Genomic DNA, 16,272 nt, shown 5'->3' on the forward strand with positions numbered 1-16,272 from the left:
GCTCATTAGGAGCAATGGATCTGCAGTTTCTATAAAGATTCCCCAAGGGGTCTGTTTAGCATCTACCAACTCAGCTAGTGTCAAGGCTTGCCCTAGGTGACCTCTGTGGTGAAGTTGGGGGGAAAAAGAGGGAATCCAAACTAAGCTTAGGGAGCCCCAAGAGCAAGATGTCTGTGCCATCTCTCCCCTTGGTTCTCTTTGCTCAAAGTCCTAAGCTATAGAAGAGTGACCTTGTCCCAGATCAAGCCAGCAAGGATGAAGGAGGTAAATGGGGCCAGTTGAGATGTGGGTGAGGATTAGTTTTAAGAGCACAGGTGTGAGTCTCTTTTATCTGACACACTTGGTTCATACAGGAAAGAACAAACCTTCCTCACACCTTCCAGTGGGCAGAGAGGGAGTGAAGGAGGGAGGAATGGGGTCTAAGCGGAGTGCACAGAACTTGAGTATGGAGCCTATAGCCTTAGAGCACAGAGCTGGAGCTTGGAGGCCCAGAGTACTGAGGCTGATGGGTGGTTTGAGATGTCTCTAGAGAGAACCAGGGTTCTGGTCGAGGACCTGTCCAGAGCATCATCAGTGAGCTCATCAGTGAGCATAGCAGCCTGCCTGGCAACCACAGGCAAGATCTCCATCTATGCATAGCAGCCTGCCTGGTAACCACAAGCAAACCCAGAGAAAATAGAAGTGAAATGTTGGGCTCAACTCAAAAGCCAAGGGAAGACCAATGAGGAAGTCTTTGCTCTGCCTGGTTGTAAGAAGAGCAAGCTTGAACTAGAGAAAGAATAACAAGGGGTTTAAGAATGTGAAGGTGCAGTATTATAGGCAATAAAGACAAAACCCTCAAGGAAATGGATCATTTAAAAGGAACCTTTAGGGGTTGTAGAATTGGCTCATATATGTGTGTATGTTTATGTATGAATAAGCCGTGAGTTTATCTCACCTGCTCCTTATTTTAATTACTTTTCTATTGCTGTGATGAGAACCATGACCAAGACAACTTACAGAACAAAGAGTTTATTTAAGGTTTACAGTGAGTCTAGGACCATGGTGGGGAGCCTGGCAGCAGGCAGATAGGTGTGGCCTTGGAGTTTACATCTTACCCGAGAGCTGGAGGCAGAGGGAAAGAGTGCTGTGAATGGTGTGGGCTTCTTGAAATCTCCAAACCCATCCCCAAGTGACACACCCCTTTCCACAAGGCCATACTTCCTTGTCCTTCCCAAACAGTTCCACCAGCTGGGACCCAGTAATCAAATATCTGAGCCTATGGGGACTGTGCTCATTTAAACCACGACAGTCCTATGTAAATCAGAATCATAAATACACTGTGAACTGCTGAAATCTAGGCATTTCAGGGACGCCTAGAGAGAGGTCTCAGTGGACAGAGCCTGTGCTGTGCAAGCGTGAGAACCTGGGTTCGGGTTCCAAAGATCCGTGTAGAAAAGCTGGACTCATTAGCACACATCTGGAATCCTGCTTTCCTAAGGCAAGGTGGGAGGTAGAGACAAGGAGAATCCCCAGATGTTCATGGGGCAGCATCACTGAACAAGAGGAGTGTAAGGAATAAAATCCGAGGTTGTCCTCTGACCTCTACACATGTGCTGATGCATGTGCACACCCACGCTCACATATGAACATGCAGACACTCATACATAAAAATTAGCAGAGCACACTCTGAGTACAGTTTGTTTCAGTGGCTGTTAGGAAATCTATAATTCAAAGTCAAAGGCGACCAAAAAGAAAATCATTTGATTTTTTTTAACTAGGCACCAAAAGAATCTTTGAAAGAGACCCAAACCCCATTTCTTGGTGTGTGAGTCTCAATAAAATAGGAACAAAATGATATTTTCTTCCTACAGTGAGTATGTCCATAAAAGGAAGGGACAGCACCATTCCTTTCAGGAAAAAGAAAAAGGAGAAAGTAAAGGAAGCAACGTCAACTTTGAAGCTTGCTGGTGTGGTCAAGGAAGCAAGACAGGGAGACGGCCATATTAAAGGATGAGGCTGTTTCCAGCACCTATGACCAAACACCTAGCAGAGACAACTTAAGGAATCTCCGCTCACTTTAGTGGGGAGGCACGGTGGTAGGAGGGCTCTCTGATGCAACTGAGGCTCTTTGTCTTGTGACCAACCAGGAAGCAGAGGAGGTGGTCCCTCAAAGGTGAGGATCAATGTCAAAGCCTTGAACAGTGGGACCTGTTTCCACTAGCTGAGACCCATCTCCTAAGGGCTCTCCAGCCTTCAAAATAACACCACAAACCCGAGGATCAAATGCTTAAAATACCCATGGGGGCATTTTAAAATGAAAAAGATTGAAATTTATATTTATTTAAATGTATGTGTCTGCTTGTCTATATGTGTGCCATGTGCATGTGGTACTCTCAGATACCAGAAGAGGGCATCAGGTCACTGGAAACTGACATGACAGGATGTTGTGAGCTGCATGCTGTGGGTCCTGGAATCTTGGTCCTTAGATAAGTACTCTTAATTGCTGAGCCATCTCTTCCCTCTCTTAAAGGGATATTTAAGATTGTAACTGTATAATAGAGAACAATGATGTTTTAGGTAGCTGTACTCTGGGACACAAACCAAAAAAGGATAACGATTACATGAATACAATAAAGAGCTAGTACCCAAGCAGACCAAGTGAATGGTTTACTCAGAGATCAGTGCAGACCAGACAAACAACAGACTGGACCCACATGAAAAAAACCACTGACAGTATAAGAAAGTAACAATTTGAGGGAGGCCATTGATTAGGAAGATTTCCCATTGTCACAAACAAGATCTGACAATTAACCCAGGGACTGAATCTAATTTCAATTAAAACCAGCCCACTGGGGCTTGACAAAATAATTCTGAGTTTATCTAGTAAGGAAAAAAATTCAATGCCTGGCTGAGGAAACTGAGAAATGACATTGTTCCTTGTCATTTTGCTAAACCAAGACATCACAGAGTGTTCGACCATTGATTGGGGGTGGGGGGCTGAGGGGCTCCTCCTCTTTGAGCCTAGCACCTGACTAAGGACCTGGATTGATTTTACAAGCCTCTGTCAATCCCTTATCGGGCAGCTGACAGCTCTGGAATACCAGCCAGGTGTCGGGCTTGATGCCCACAGTGCTAAGAACTCTGGTCCCTTGTTGAGTAGCAGAGCTTTCTGTGTGAAAAAGATGGCTGAACAACTTTGCAAATGTGAGGGGTCACTCCTTGGGGAGCCTTGGGGAATAGATCCTAGCAGGCTTCACTCTCCTCTTCCTCCGGGGGAGACTTGCCCTCCAGAAGTCTGCGGTACCTGCTGTTTATTGGCGCAGAATTTGTCCAGGGAACTGGAGACGCGAGGAACGGGACTGGCTCCTGCGGTGGTCGGTACCAGTCCTGGAGACTGCCCTTGGCCTCTGCTCTGCTCTCTGACAGGAATGCGTGGGCATACTGAGACGTTTTCATACTTGAGCAGGTATCATCTGTCCGACCACATGTGTGTTTGACCACACCCCCTTTCCTCCCCAATCCGCCAATCCCCCCACCCCGCGCCTGCGCGCCCTGCTCTGAGATGGGAGCTTTTCCAGACCATTTTGGGACTCGATTTAAACTAAAATATGTGACAGTGTTTAGAACAAAAGGACGCCTGACTGAAAGTCAAGGGTGTAGGATGAGTCACTCAACAGAAATACATGCCTAAATTCAAGGCACTGGTTCTCCATAGGTGGGGCGTGGGGGCAGGGGAGGGGGAGGTGGACCGACGGGACACACACACATGCCCTCTGATGGTCTGGAGGTTTCCTTGAGGGTGAGGCAGTTCTCCCTGAGGAGAGCCTGAGAAGGACTGAAGGACTTGCTGCCTCCACATCTAATGCTCCTTTCTCCCCAGCTTGCTTCAAACCCGAGTGGGGTTCACCAGGCTCTTTTCGTGTCCTTCGTCCCCTGTAATGACATCGTGTCATGTTGTCCTACCGGGCCCACCCTCTTACGTCTTCCCTCTGCCACCTGGAATTTGTATTCTCACACCAAGTCTCCAGTGAGGTTCCTTTATCTGTTTGTCCCTCTCCCCTGGAGACCTGGCTTTCTCCCGAGGACACCGCTTCTCTTGCAGCTTCCTAGGGGCAACCTGTACTTAGCCCCCTACTTGATTAGGTGGAATTAATTCTGTGCATGTGTGATGAAGCCCAGGTCTTCACACACGCTAAGCAAGTGCTGTACGGCTGACCTATGGCCTCAGCTGTCTTCTTTTGGGGAGGGTGGATAGGATCTCACTGCTACCCAGCTTGCCCTTGACTGTACTCCGTAGCCTAGGCAGGTCTTTAACTTGTGATCCTCCTGCCTCAGTTCCTGAATAGCTGGGATTGTGGGCCTGTGTTTGAACCTTTCCTTCCTCTCCCCAGGCTGGGAAGTGGGGCAGGATTCTCACTTCTTGGTCATTCTTGTTCCATTTCACACAACTCTGTGTGTGTGTGTGTGTGTGTGTGTGTGTATGTGTGTGTGTGTGAGAGAGAGAGAGAGAGAGTGTTTTGAGACTGATGTCCTGTTTGGCTCTGCTTAGCTCAAGCCCTAGATCTCGCCCTTCCTCTTCCAGGATGCGCCTCTAACATCCCTCACTCTCTCCTCTCACCTTTTCCATTTCTTGGGACCTTCTCCCTTCAGCTCCTACAATCTGTCTACTCTCTCCTTGATTAAAGAAACTCTAAAGCACCCCATAACAGAGGCTCTTTGTCCCTCTGACTTTTTCCCCCACCTCATCCCCTTTCCTCCTTCATCCCTCAGTCCTCCCTCAGCCAGTTCCAGCCACACGAAACTGTCACCCCGTGGGAACTGCTTCCACATGCCTGCCCTGACCCAGCCGCTCTCTCCCTCATCCTTGCCCCGGCTGGTCTGTACTGCACCACACAGCTGAGTCATTTCTGTAAGGTGCTGTCTCCACCTGGCCCCAGGCATCCCTCCCCATTCCTACTGGCTTCTCCCTCTCAGCTGCTCAGCTGGCTTTACCTCACAGCCCTGGGGTTTGGATTCTGGAGTTGGAGCAGGTCTCCTCGGCTAGCCTAACCCATCCACGGACTTGATGTCCGTCTGCTGACACATCTGAAATGTACCCTGCTAGCTCAGACCTTGCCCTTAAAGCAAACTCTATTGTTTCAGGAAAGGGCAGACTCCCCTTGTCAGAACAACTGGGGCTCACCTTTGACCTCCCCACCGCCTTTCATCAACACTACCCTCTCCATTTCTTTGTCCTGCCATCCTATGTAAACCGTGTGTATTTCTTCTGATTCTTCTTATTCCTTTTTTTTGTTTTGTTTTGTTTTTTTAGAAATTTCTTCCTAGCAGTTTTGCCCATTGCCGCCCATGAGGATGTGGCAGGCCAAAACATGTTGATCGGTTGAACACACTGATGGGGGGTGTATACTAAGTAATGGGGTGAGGAGATTATTGAATGCATTGATGGGGGTGTATGGTAAGTAAGGGGGTTGGGAGAAGACCATGGAACAAGAAATGGAACAAGTTCATGGCAGGAAGGCAAGCGGGTAACTCTGTGAGGGAAACTGAGGAGCTGACGGAACCGGCATGAGGCGGTATAGCAGAGATGAAGCTCGGAGAACGGCTGGCTGGACCACAGGGCTCTGGTGTGTGTATGTACATTATGTATGTCCATGAAAGCAGGGCATGTGGCTGTGTGTTGCATTCAGGGATTTGGGCTCATGGGAACAGTTAGCTGCCTTGGTCCTCCGTGAACTAGTGGGTCAGGTCCCCTCAGCATTTCCCCGGAGTAGCTGGTGTGGAGCTGAATAGCAGTGCCCAGTTAGGCCATCAGCTTTGGCAGGCGGGGAAAATGGACCCTGTGGGCCATCCTGGGCACCTGGGTGGTGGCAGGATCAGAGGTCTCTTGGTCTCCTTAGCTCCTGTTCTATCCTGGGCTGCAATACTGGCACCGAGCAGTTTTTCCAAGGACGCTATCTTGCTTAAATTTGACCATGAAGCTGGCATGAAGAACCAAAACAATCATAGGTCAGTTGGGTGGGCACTCAACGGCTGCCTATAAGAACCAAACAGGTTCTCCAATGGGCTAGGCCCAGGCTCTGAGTGAGCATTTGGCCTACACCCACCCCTGATCCCCACAGTCACACACTTTGGCCACACCCAGTGCCAGCTCTGTAGAGTCTGTCGGGACAGAGAGGTCCTGAGGAGAACCCTGGGCTGTGAGGCATCTATGTGGGTCCCTGTCAGAGCCATACAAAGATGCTAGCTCTCAGAAGCATGGGAAGGACACAACTGCTTTTCCTGTGTCCCTGGCCATGCATCTCCCAAGACCGACCCCCATCTTTTGCATATTAAGAAGAAGGTGAAACTAAGGGATCCTAGCCAAACACATTTTCTTTTAGATTTGCAAAGCCTTCACACGATTACACGAGGGGGTGGGAAGACAGCTCAGTTGGGAGAGTACTTGCCTTGCCAGCATGAAGAAGATCTGAGTTCCATCCATAGAACCCAATAAGAAAGGCTGGGTGTGGTGGTATGTGCTTAGAATCCCAGAAAGCCAGGAGGAGGAGGAAGGTAGGCTATCCCTGGGGGTTCTCTGGCCAGCCAGCCTAGCCTAGCCTACTTGGTGAGTTCCAGGCCAGTGAGAGACACTGTCTCAAAAATAACAAAGTGGGTGGCTCTGCAAGAATGATCCTGAAGTTGACCTCTGGCTTCCACATGCAGGTGTACACACCCACTCCCATATACCGGCCCACACCCCATTTGGATCTGTAACACAAAGGTCCATTTTCTTTGGGAATCATCTCCATTGCCAAAGTTTAGGCGGCATAAATATGTTCTTAAGTAAGAAGTCACAAAAGCACCAAGCTGGAGTAATAAGCAGATTTGAAGATGATTATTGTGTTTTGGGGATGAATCACTACTTGTCTGAACTGTGGGGAGGTCGAAGGTATTTTTAATTTAATGGATTAATCATGGATGTCTGAATTTCTCGCTTCTTCCCATGAAAGCAATGTAGGGGCTTTGCAGGGAGCTATAAATCATGTCAGGATTTGGGCCTCATCTCTGGCAGCCTGGGCTATGGGTAAGTTATACTAATAATTTGTGTGAGGTAGTGTAGCTTCCTGGAAGGGTTCCTTTAAGCAGCTGGGTTAAGGCAGTCATGGAAGCGGGGAAATCTCAGAAGATGGTGGTAGCCCTGTCTGTGTATGGGATCCCAACTCTGCTACCAGACAGCTTGAGAGTAGTGTAGCCCTAGAGAGAAGCAACCTATATTTTGGATGATCATCTTTTCTGGGCCTCCATTTTCCCATATCTGTATAATGGGCTGGAGGCCCAGCAAACGGCCACTAGCTTTGGTTATCAGTGTCTACCAACTATGACTAACTATGGCTTAAGTTCAATCCAAAGCCTCCCCTAAGGCTTCCCCTCCTTTATCCCGTGTATTTCCCCAACATCTTCCTTCCAGGCCAGGAAGGGACCAAAGCAGACTTCCAACAGCACAGTAGGTGACTGGCCAAACTCCACCCAGGCTGCTCAGGGCCATCTTTCATATCCTCAAGTATGGGGTGGATGATGTAAAGAATAGGTTCGTGTCACTACCCATGTCCCCTCCTTCCTCAGGAGACCCTTGAGCGAGTCAGCTATCTTCTGTTTCTCCAGAGTGTACAGTTCAGATTAACCACAGCAAAGACCTGACAACTTCCTACCCTATACCTCACATCCAGGACCTCTAAGGGCCGTTTCATGGCATCATAGCCGGGTAGGCGCTGGCCCAGGGTGTTGTCAGGTTTTTCTGTAGCTATTAGCTATGTCTGATGTAAGGTATGTCACCCCCGTTCTCAGAGTCCCAGTGACCTTGCCTGTAAGATAGGGAAGGCACACGGTAGGTATCCGGTAAATGTTACTACTGTAATTATGGTTTCAGGACATCCTAATTTCCATGTCTTTCCACACAGATGCACATCGATTCATTCTAAGGCTGACAGAACTTTAAGTCCTGTAGCACTTTGAAAACTTCCTGCCTTTTTTTGGGGTCAGCAGATCATTACGTTGTATCCTTGGGAGGTAATCATACCTCCTACTTTAGAGGTGATCCCATGAGGGTGTTGCATGCCACATCAATTGCCTTCATGAGTGCCAGGAGCTATATATAGCACCCGACAGGACCAGCCCAGCTGTCCAACAGGTCACACAATGGAGGAGGAAAGAAACTGATCACAAGATATCCAGCTTCCAGCGTACTCTCCCCACCCTATCAATGACTCTTCCTTTGGCTAGTGGAGAAGTCTTGAATCTCTCAACAGTTAGGGCATGGGTCTATGAATCTCTTCTTCAGAAGGCTCTCCAGACCTTCTGAATAGTGTAGTAGTTCATCTTCATTGTCAGCTTGACGATGAGACATGTCTTGGCACACTCATAAGGATGCTATTAGAGAGAAGACCTGAGGTGAAAAGACCCACCCTAACTGTGGCTAGTATCATCCTGTGGTCGGGGTCCTAGCCTGAGTACGAAGGAGAAGGTAAGCTGAGCATCGCCATTCATCTCTCTTACTGTTTTCTGACTGGGATTGACCGCCTCACACCCCACAACCATGCCGTCCCCTCCGTAATAGAGAATGCATCCTCAAACTCTGAGTCCAGATATAACCTTCATCCCTTGAGCTACTTTCTCAGCAGGCAGTTTGTCACAGCAGTGAGAGAAGAAGCCAAGATAGTAGGCAAGCAGTCTATTCCCCCTTCGGGGACAATCTAAGCCCAGGAATGCCTGTGGTGCTGGAATCTCACTCTTGAATCCATTTACACCGTGAGCCCATGCTTAGCCTTCCAGGTCCCCAGGGGCCTCAGCACAGGGGCCTGCTACATCATTTATGAAGGATCTGGAGACTTTAGAGCCTCCTCCAGTAGAGGAGACATCTAGGAGATTCTCAAGTTGCTGTGCAGGAATTCCCCCCTCTTCACGTTTGTCTTAGAGGAAAGGCCACAACAAGCCCCAGCTCTCTCCTTTTGCTTTAGAGTCTTTAGATTTTAAGATTTATTTTTATTTGTGTTTATGTGTTCATCTGTGCGAGGGTATGTGAATGTGAGTATAGATAGCTGTGGAGGCCAGAAGAGGGCGCTAGATCCTCTGGAGCTATAGGTAGTTGTGAGCCACCGGATATGGTTGCTAAGAATGGAGCTTATATCCTCTGAAAGAGCAGGGAGCATTCTCAACCACTGAGCCAACTCTCCAGCCCTGTGCCTGGGCCTCTTAGGAGTAAGACTGGATGGAAGGCCTGTGTGATACCAGACGAGTGTACTTCTGCAGCCTGCCTGAGGATCTGAGAGGATGGAACAGAAAGTAGAGCTGTTTTGAAACTGAATAGTCACCTTCAGCCTCTGGTCATCACTTGCCAGAGTCAAATGGTGACACTCTCTGCACAGCATATGTTCTACTTGGACCAGTCTCTGTTAGGAGTGTCCCCTACTACCTGTCTGCTGCATAGAAGTCTAGTTCCTGAATGATCCCTGAATCTCTGGGTTGGTTCCTGTTGGGGAATAGTAAGTAGGAACACTTAAGCATGGTGAAATCCAGGTACATTTCTTTTTTAAATAGGCAGAGTATCATGTAGCCCAGGCTGGCTCCAAGCTCATTCTTATATAGTTAAGGATGCCCTTGAATGTCTGACCCTCCTAACTCTACCTTCTCAGTTTGTGGGGTGCTGGGGACCAAACCCAGGACTTTGCACTTGCCGGGCAAACACTCTACCAACTGAGTTAAACTGCTAGCTAGAATCCCTGATACTTGATCTGGACACACGGATATGAAATTCCAAAGGTCTATCTCAGCTTGAGGGAAATTCTAATAAGATAATACTTAGACATGCACAAATATAGAAATCCCATAGACACTCTGTCAAGATAAACACAGGGCAAGCTGAAGATGCCCAGTCATCCATAAAAGGCTTGCCCCTCACTCTGGATCCTTGAGGTCAATCAAGGTGAATATCATGATGCCATCATTCTTGACACCTCCCTCACTTCCTCCTGGGAGAAGTCCCAATCACCAGTTGTCACAGAGGATCTGGGAGCTGAGTTGCCTCACTGGTCCCTTGGACCAGTGTCTGCTTCAAGTCTGACCAATGACAGTTGGGCTTAGTGAGATGAGGCTAATTCTCTGGACATGATGGTTCAGGATGGGACTTCAGGATGACCAGAGCTCGTTTTGGTGGTGGGTAGAACTATACAGAGAGGGCAAGCAGGGTGATATGGAGGTAGGCTCTACTTCCACAATGGCCCCAGACAATAAGTGATTTTCCTTTAAAGCCACCCATAGAGTGGGTGACAGCATAAGCACTTGGTAGTCTCTGCACCGTGCTTAATCAGGACGGGCTACAAATGCGATCATAGACTCTGGCTTGGAAAACTGCTAGGTGGGAGAGGGAAGGGTAGCCAGGAGGGGGTCAGTTCCTCCTTGCTTTCAAGATTCACTGAACCTGAACCAGTGAAAACAATCCCTCCAAACATGCCCATCCTCACTGGCTGAGAGGAGGCTCATGGGGCCCTGTGGGGGAAGGGCTGCTGAAGGAGACAGTGCCTTCTAGATGGCACAACGATGTGGTGTCATGTCACCTGTAAGAGCAGTGGTGGCTTGGACACAGGTTCTATAATTGCTAGATCCAGAGATCAAAGTATCATGTTGCCCGTGGGCCACACCTGCCCCCTACTTCACGGTGGCCCAGGGTGACTTGCCTGCATGGCTCATCCCCAAGCTCCCTCCCCCTGCATTTGGATTCATTTCATCTGTGGACGCCTTGGGTAAACCGAATCCAGCACTTCCTAAGCCATTCCCTTTATTACAACAGATGGCCTGTTTATGTCTTTAACAAGACAAAATGCAAGAGAGAGTAAGGTTTTCTCGGAGCAGCGTGGAGGGGACAACATGCACGGAGCCATTTACTAACCATTCACCTGCAGGACGTGGGTCTGGAACAGCTGCTCGTGGCCCAAGGCATGGCAGGTGTAGTTGCCCATGTGGATTGTGGTCACCTTGGTGATGTAAAGGGAGTCATCCTCTCCGAAGTCCTGTGGGCAAAAGAACGATGATGAGATCTGCTTCTGTGGAGCAGACTGGACAGCTGGTAAGCGAGTTTTCCAGGAAAAACATCTCCCTCCCTGGTGCCTCCTCCTTCCTGACCTCTCCTACTCAGCAATCAAATTCCCTCCAGCTCCCGGGGATGCTGGCTTGTTTCACTGGATGCGTGCTCACCTGGTGGAAGGCTTGATTCCGGAGGGATGATCTTATTTGAGAGCAAAGGGTGAAAACTCTCTTAAAGGGCTGGATGGTGAATATTTCAGCCTCCAGAGTCTTCTGGTTTTTGTCAGCTCCTTGGCTCTGCCAGGATAGCCTGACAATACCAGGATGATACGCATTTGAATGAGTGTGGTTGTGTTTGGTGGAATCTGTGGACTTTTAACTTGCTTAACCATGGTTCAGATTCCATCCAGATCTCCGAGTGAGTGTAGGCAGCTTATAGGATCGTAGTCACCCAAGGAAAGAGAGACAGAGAACTCATGGGACTATGGGACAAACCCAAACAAGGCAGGGACATGAGAGAGACAGAAGAGCCCTTCCCAGGGTTTCTACAGGAAGTAACCCAGTAGGTCTTGGCTCCGTAGTCGTTGCAGCTTCCTGGGATGGCTCTTCCTGGGTCAGAATATATGGAGGGCGTCCAATGAACACAGGACACTAGCACCTCTCTGGTCAGCTGTATTCTTTCTTGCAGAGCTGTTTATGAAGCTGGGTCCTACCAGGCACCAGCTGCCGACAAGTTAGGGCTCACGATTTCTTAGTTGTCTATGGAAATCCCTCAGTAGGTTTGGCTATAGCTACCAGACATCTCCAAGGATGTGGGACTTGGCACTATTAAGACCTTGACGGCCTCAGCTTAAGGGTAAGAAAAGGGGCTGCCCAGGGTTGTACGTTGGAGACATGAGGAGCCTCCTTTGTCTGGAGTGGCACTGTGGTAGCAGGACTTAAGGCCACCAGCTGCTCGGGTTGGGGGGGTGTCACTCCTTAATGCACTGCTTCTGCCCGGGCAGCAATGACTCTCTCCCCTGCTCATACCCACAGGACCTGATCACAACCACAGGAGTCCCTTTAAAGATTTTTTTTGGGGGGTGGGGGGGCCGTCTGGGTAGAGTGCTTGCCTAGCATGCGCAGAGCCTGAGGTTGGTGCCCAGAGCACACACAGGTGTGATGGTACACACCTGTAATCCCAGCACGCCAGAGGTGGAGACGGGAGGATCAGGCTCAAGGCCATTGTCAGCTATATGGTGCATTTGAGGCCAGTCTGGGATACATGAGCTCGTATTTCAGAGGGGAAAAACAACAAAAAGATGTTTTTGGGTTAACTTAGCCCAATGAAGGATGAGAGAAAGGCACAAAGCAGTGTTTGGAAGGTTGATAGTGAACATGGCACCTGCTTTCAATATTAGTAAAAACAACAACCACAAGACAAGCAAACAAACAAACAAACGGCCCACCATGCTCTCCTCTTAAGGAAGGTTCTGTAGCCCTGTACGCTGACTGTGAAACATCTCGTTGCTTAAGAGAGTACATCCCTACCATCCCGTGGAAGTCTCCATAATAAAAGAACAGAGCAGATAGCCAACTTATCTTGTGTTATAATGGAGCCATAAGGGCTCACACCTGAGTTGCTGATGAAAAAATTAATGGCTGGTCAATGCTGGGATGACATATTCTGTCTCAGCTGTGTCCTGAGTCAGAATATGTGTTGAGAAAAATGTTTCTCTTGGAGTCCTGTAGTGGGATGGCAGGCCTCTGAACGAGGTCTGGGAGGCCAGAGTAAGCCCTCCCCCGTGTGTGTGTGTGTGTGTGTGTGTGTTGGGGACTTATAGCTCATCCGTACGGGGATGCTAATAGGGAGGGAAACCCAATGCTCCACGTGGTCAGATCCAGGCAGACTGCATCCCGAAGTACAGAACCAGAGCTGCTTATTGGGAGTCTAATGTGAGGTCATTTGAATTTTTCTTGACTCTTCACACCACAGCCCTATCAGAGTTCTTGAAGGTAACCTCAGACTCCTGGGGCCCTCCCTCTTGTCCCCACCTTCTCAGCATTGCTAATCACCTGGGTCACAGCGCAGATGAGGTGGCTGTGCAAAGTCAAACTCCCAGGGGAGCCACCTGAGAGTGGTACTCCATTAGCATCAGCACAGAGTTCAAGAGGTTACTTGTGTCGGAACCTAGCATGTGGCTAGTCCTTCCCGATGGCCGCTGTTCTATGTCTAGAGATTTAACCACCAGGGGAGAAAATCAGCAGAAAAAAATGGTGCCTCTGCAGACTTTCTTCCTGTCAACCCCTTGAAGCGGGCAGCATAGTAACGGTCTGTGTAGCATCTATATCATGTGACACTGTACACATTATGTAGAGATGGTTTAGGGGAGGGTATGCTTAGGCATGCAAATGCTATGCCATTTACACAAAGGGCTTGGACAGCTCCAGGTTTACATCACTTTGTTTTATTCTCTGGGGGAAAAACATAAAACAGACACTCAGTCCCGTGGGGTGAGTCGGTAGGATCTATTTTGAAAATATTTGATTTATTTTACCCTCTTTATCAGGACACCCTGAATCCAGCCACCATGGTCGCATCTGGGGAGCAGAGACCTCCTACCTTTGTCCCCCTGGCAGCCTGCTCACCCACATAGCTTCCCACAGAACAGGCTTTTTCAAGCAAACGCCAGATGGCGCCCGTCCTCACCCAGACCTGGATGATTGTGGCCGCACTGCCCCAGCCCCGTCAGCTCTTTCCCCTCTTCCCTTCCTTGTGCCCAGCCCTGATTCCCGCTGCTTGGGAGAACTTTTCACTCACGGTCCCTCCTCCTCGGCGGCTGCTATCTATCTCTGTCTCCTTCAGGGGTGCTCATGTCTCATCTGACCTCCACCCCAAGGCTCTATCCTCCCTCTCTTTGTGTTACTGTGTTCATCATCTGTGAAACACACTAGACTTGAGCTCAATGGGGGGTGGATGCTTGAACTCTGGTCACTGCTGTGTCCCTGGAGCTGAGTGCAGCACTTCACGTTGGTGGTATTCGAGGGAGTAGAAAGCCACTGAGTGAGGTTTTCTGCAGGGATACAGCTCTGGTCTGGTTCTTTGGTATGAAAATCGGGGTGTCCACCTCCTGCCTTCATAACTGATCAAGTATCGATTAGCCACGAAAGGCCCAAACATGGGAGTGGATATAACAAAGTGGCTGGCAGAATGGCAAAGGGTTGGTCCCAAGTATTCATGTGTATGTGTGTTTGTGTGTGTGCAGGTGCATGTGCACATGTATGTAGGTGCACGTCGGAGCAAGAGGTTAACATTGGTGCTACCCACTTTGATTTTTTTTTAAAGAGATCTCTTCCTTGGCCCAGAGCTTGCTGATGTGAATGTGCTAGGAGGCCAGGGATCCCCCTGTCTCTGCCTCTTTAGTGGTGGGGTTACAAAGCACACCACCACGCTTGCCTTTTTTGCCATGGGTTCCAGGGTTTGAACTTAGGTCCTCATCAACCTAAGGCACACTGCTGACTGAGCCACCTACCCAGGTCTGGTCTTATTGTTTCCACTTCCTGTCTATTTATTCTCTACCCTTTACTTTAGTTCTCTGAGAGATTCTATTCTTTCGCATCCTTCAGGTCAGTGCATCTAGGATGGATATAAGGTTTGGCTCAGGGCAGCAGCAGATAGAAATGTCCTTGTACAGAGCCCCCAAACTGTTGACTATACGCCCCTGAAAGAGTCTTTTAACCTCTGCCTGCTTCTCTTGTCTCTCAAGAATAAGTCCTTGTTCCCTGTGGCAGAGCACACCCCTGGGGCAGTGGCCTGTGGGAAGGGCTGAACCAGCCTTGAGAGGATCCGAGAGCCAGGCAGATGCTTATAGCTTTCCTGGTAAGTGTGGAGCACATCACTGCCTGTGGTATCAGCTCAGGGAGAGCCCGCCTCTGTAATAAATAAAATAATCTCTCTAGGCTAAAACAATAGACATCATATAATTACAGCACGAAATGCATATTGTTTTCTGGATATGAATACTGGCTGCAGAAATCAAATTACCTCATTGGATGTGAGAGAATTACTTTAAACATTGATTTATAAGAAGCTGCATAAAACTAAGCCTGCAATCTTTTCTCCTCCGAATACTTCCTGAGATGTGTCTGAATACTGCTATCAATGCTTGATTGCATCTCTGTAATTGTTTTTTTATGGATAGCTTTTTCCCTCTGATACATAGAAATGTATTAGCAAAATCAAAGTTCCTTCCAGAAATAAACAGATGCCAGATTAGACCATTCTTTGTATGGGTGCACATCCATTTTTTGGGAAGGAGACAATTTTACTTAAAGACACGATGTTTGTCTATTAAAAAGCGATTTTCTAAGTATTTGCCCTTATTAAAGAAAGTAATTAGATGAGACTTCAGTATTAAACAGTAGTTAAGCAGGGAGGGAGGAGGGGGATGCCTCCGCAGTGACACACGAGAGTCAGGAATAGGTAATGTCACAATGAGCCACCACGGCTGACTATTTGGTGACTCAGCGTTAAACAGAAGGACTCCAGGTGACACCAGAGTTCAGCTTAACCATATTGTCAAAGTTACAAGCTGAAGCTCAGCTTGGAGGCATTTATCCAGAACTTTCCAATTCTGCTTTCTCAGGAAGCATCACTGAGGGGTTGGAGAGATGGCTCAGTGGTTAAGAGCACTGGCTGCTCTTCCAGGGAACCCGGGTTCACGTCCCAGCACCCACATGGCAGCTCCCCACCATCTCTGACTCCAGTTTCAGGTGATCTGACATTCTTCTGGTCTCCTGCATACACATGGTGCACGTACATACATGCAGACAAAACATGAACACATAAAACCAACAAACCAACCAAAGGAGCACTCCTGGCTCTCTTTGGGCAAGAGGGTGTCAGCAGGAGTCCATGGCCTGATTCTAGCCCCTAAACCATTACTCATCCTTATATTTTGCCTACACAATCAGACAGTGTGGTCCTATACTGAGTGACAACTCACAGCCTGATAGTAGCCAACACTCAGAGACATTTGAATCACGTTTAGCATCCAGACCAAATGGGGTCTCCACGCATGTGTTGGTAAACACAGCATCCACACAAACACACGTATTGAGTATGAGAAAGTACATGCGTGTGCACATACCCACCCACCCAACTGGCCAGGTTTCTATAGCTGACCACTTATGTCAGGGGTTCTGTGCTGTCTTATTCTTCCAAGCTCCTCCTAGAACAGATGTGGCATTCTGCAG

General features: G+C 48.6%; 1 protein-coding gene across 1 annotated transcript in view; it reads right to left on the minus strand.

The window, feature by feature from the left end:
- Positions 1 to 16,272, minus strand: part of Fstl4 (follistatin like 4) — a 415,999-nt gene that overhangs the window by 25,161 nt on the left and 374,566 nt on the right. The window contains exon 7 of the mRNA XM_038329093.1: positions 10,904 to 11,024. Within this exon, the coding sequence (XP_038185021.1) occupies positions 10,904 to 11,024 (121 nt within the window). The remainder of the gene's footprint in view (positions 1 to 10,903; positions 11,025 to 16,272) is intronic.

Source organism: Arvicola amphibius, chromosome 4 (assembly GCF_903992535.2).
Source record: "Arvicola amphibius chromosome 4, mArvAmp1.2, whole genome shotgun sequence".
Lineage (NCBI taxonomy): Eukaryota > Metazoa > Chordata > Mammalia > Rodentia > Cricetidae > Arvicola > Arvicola amphibius.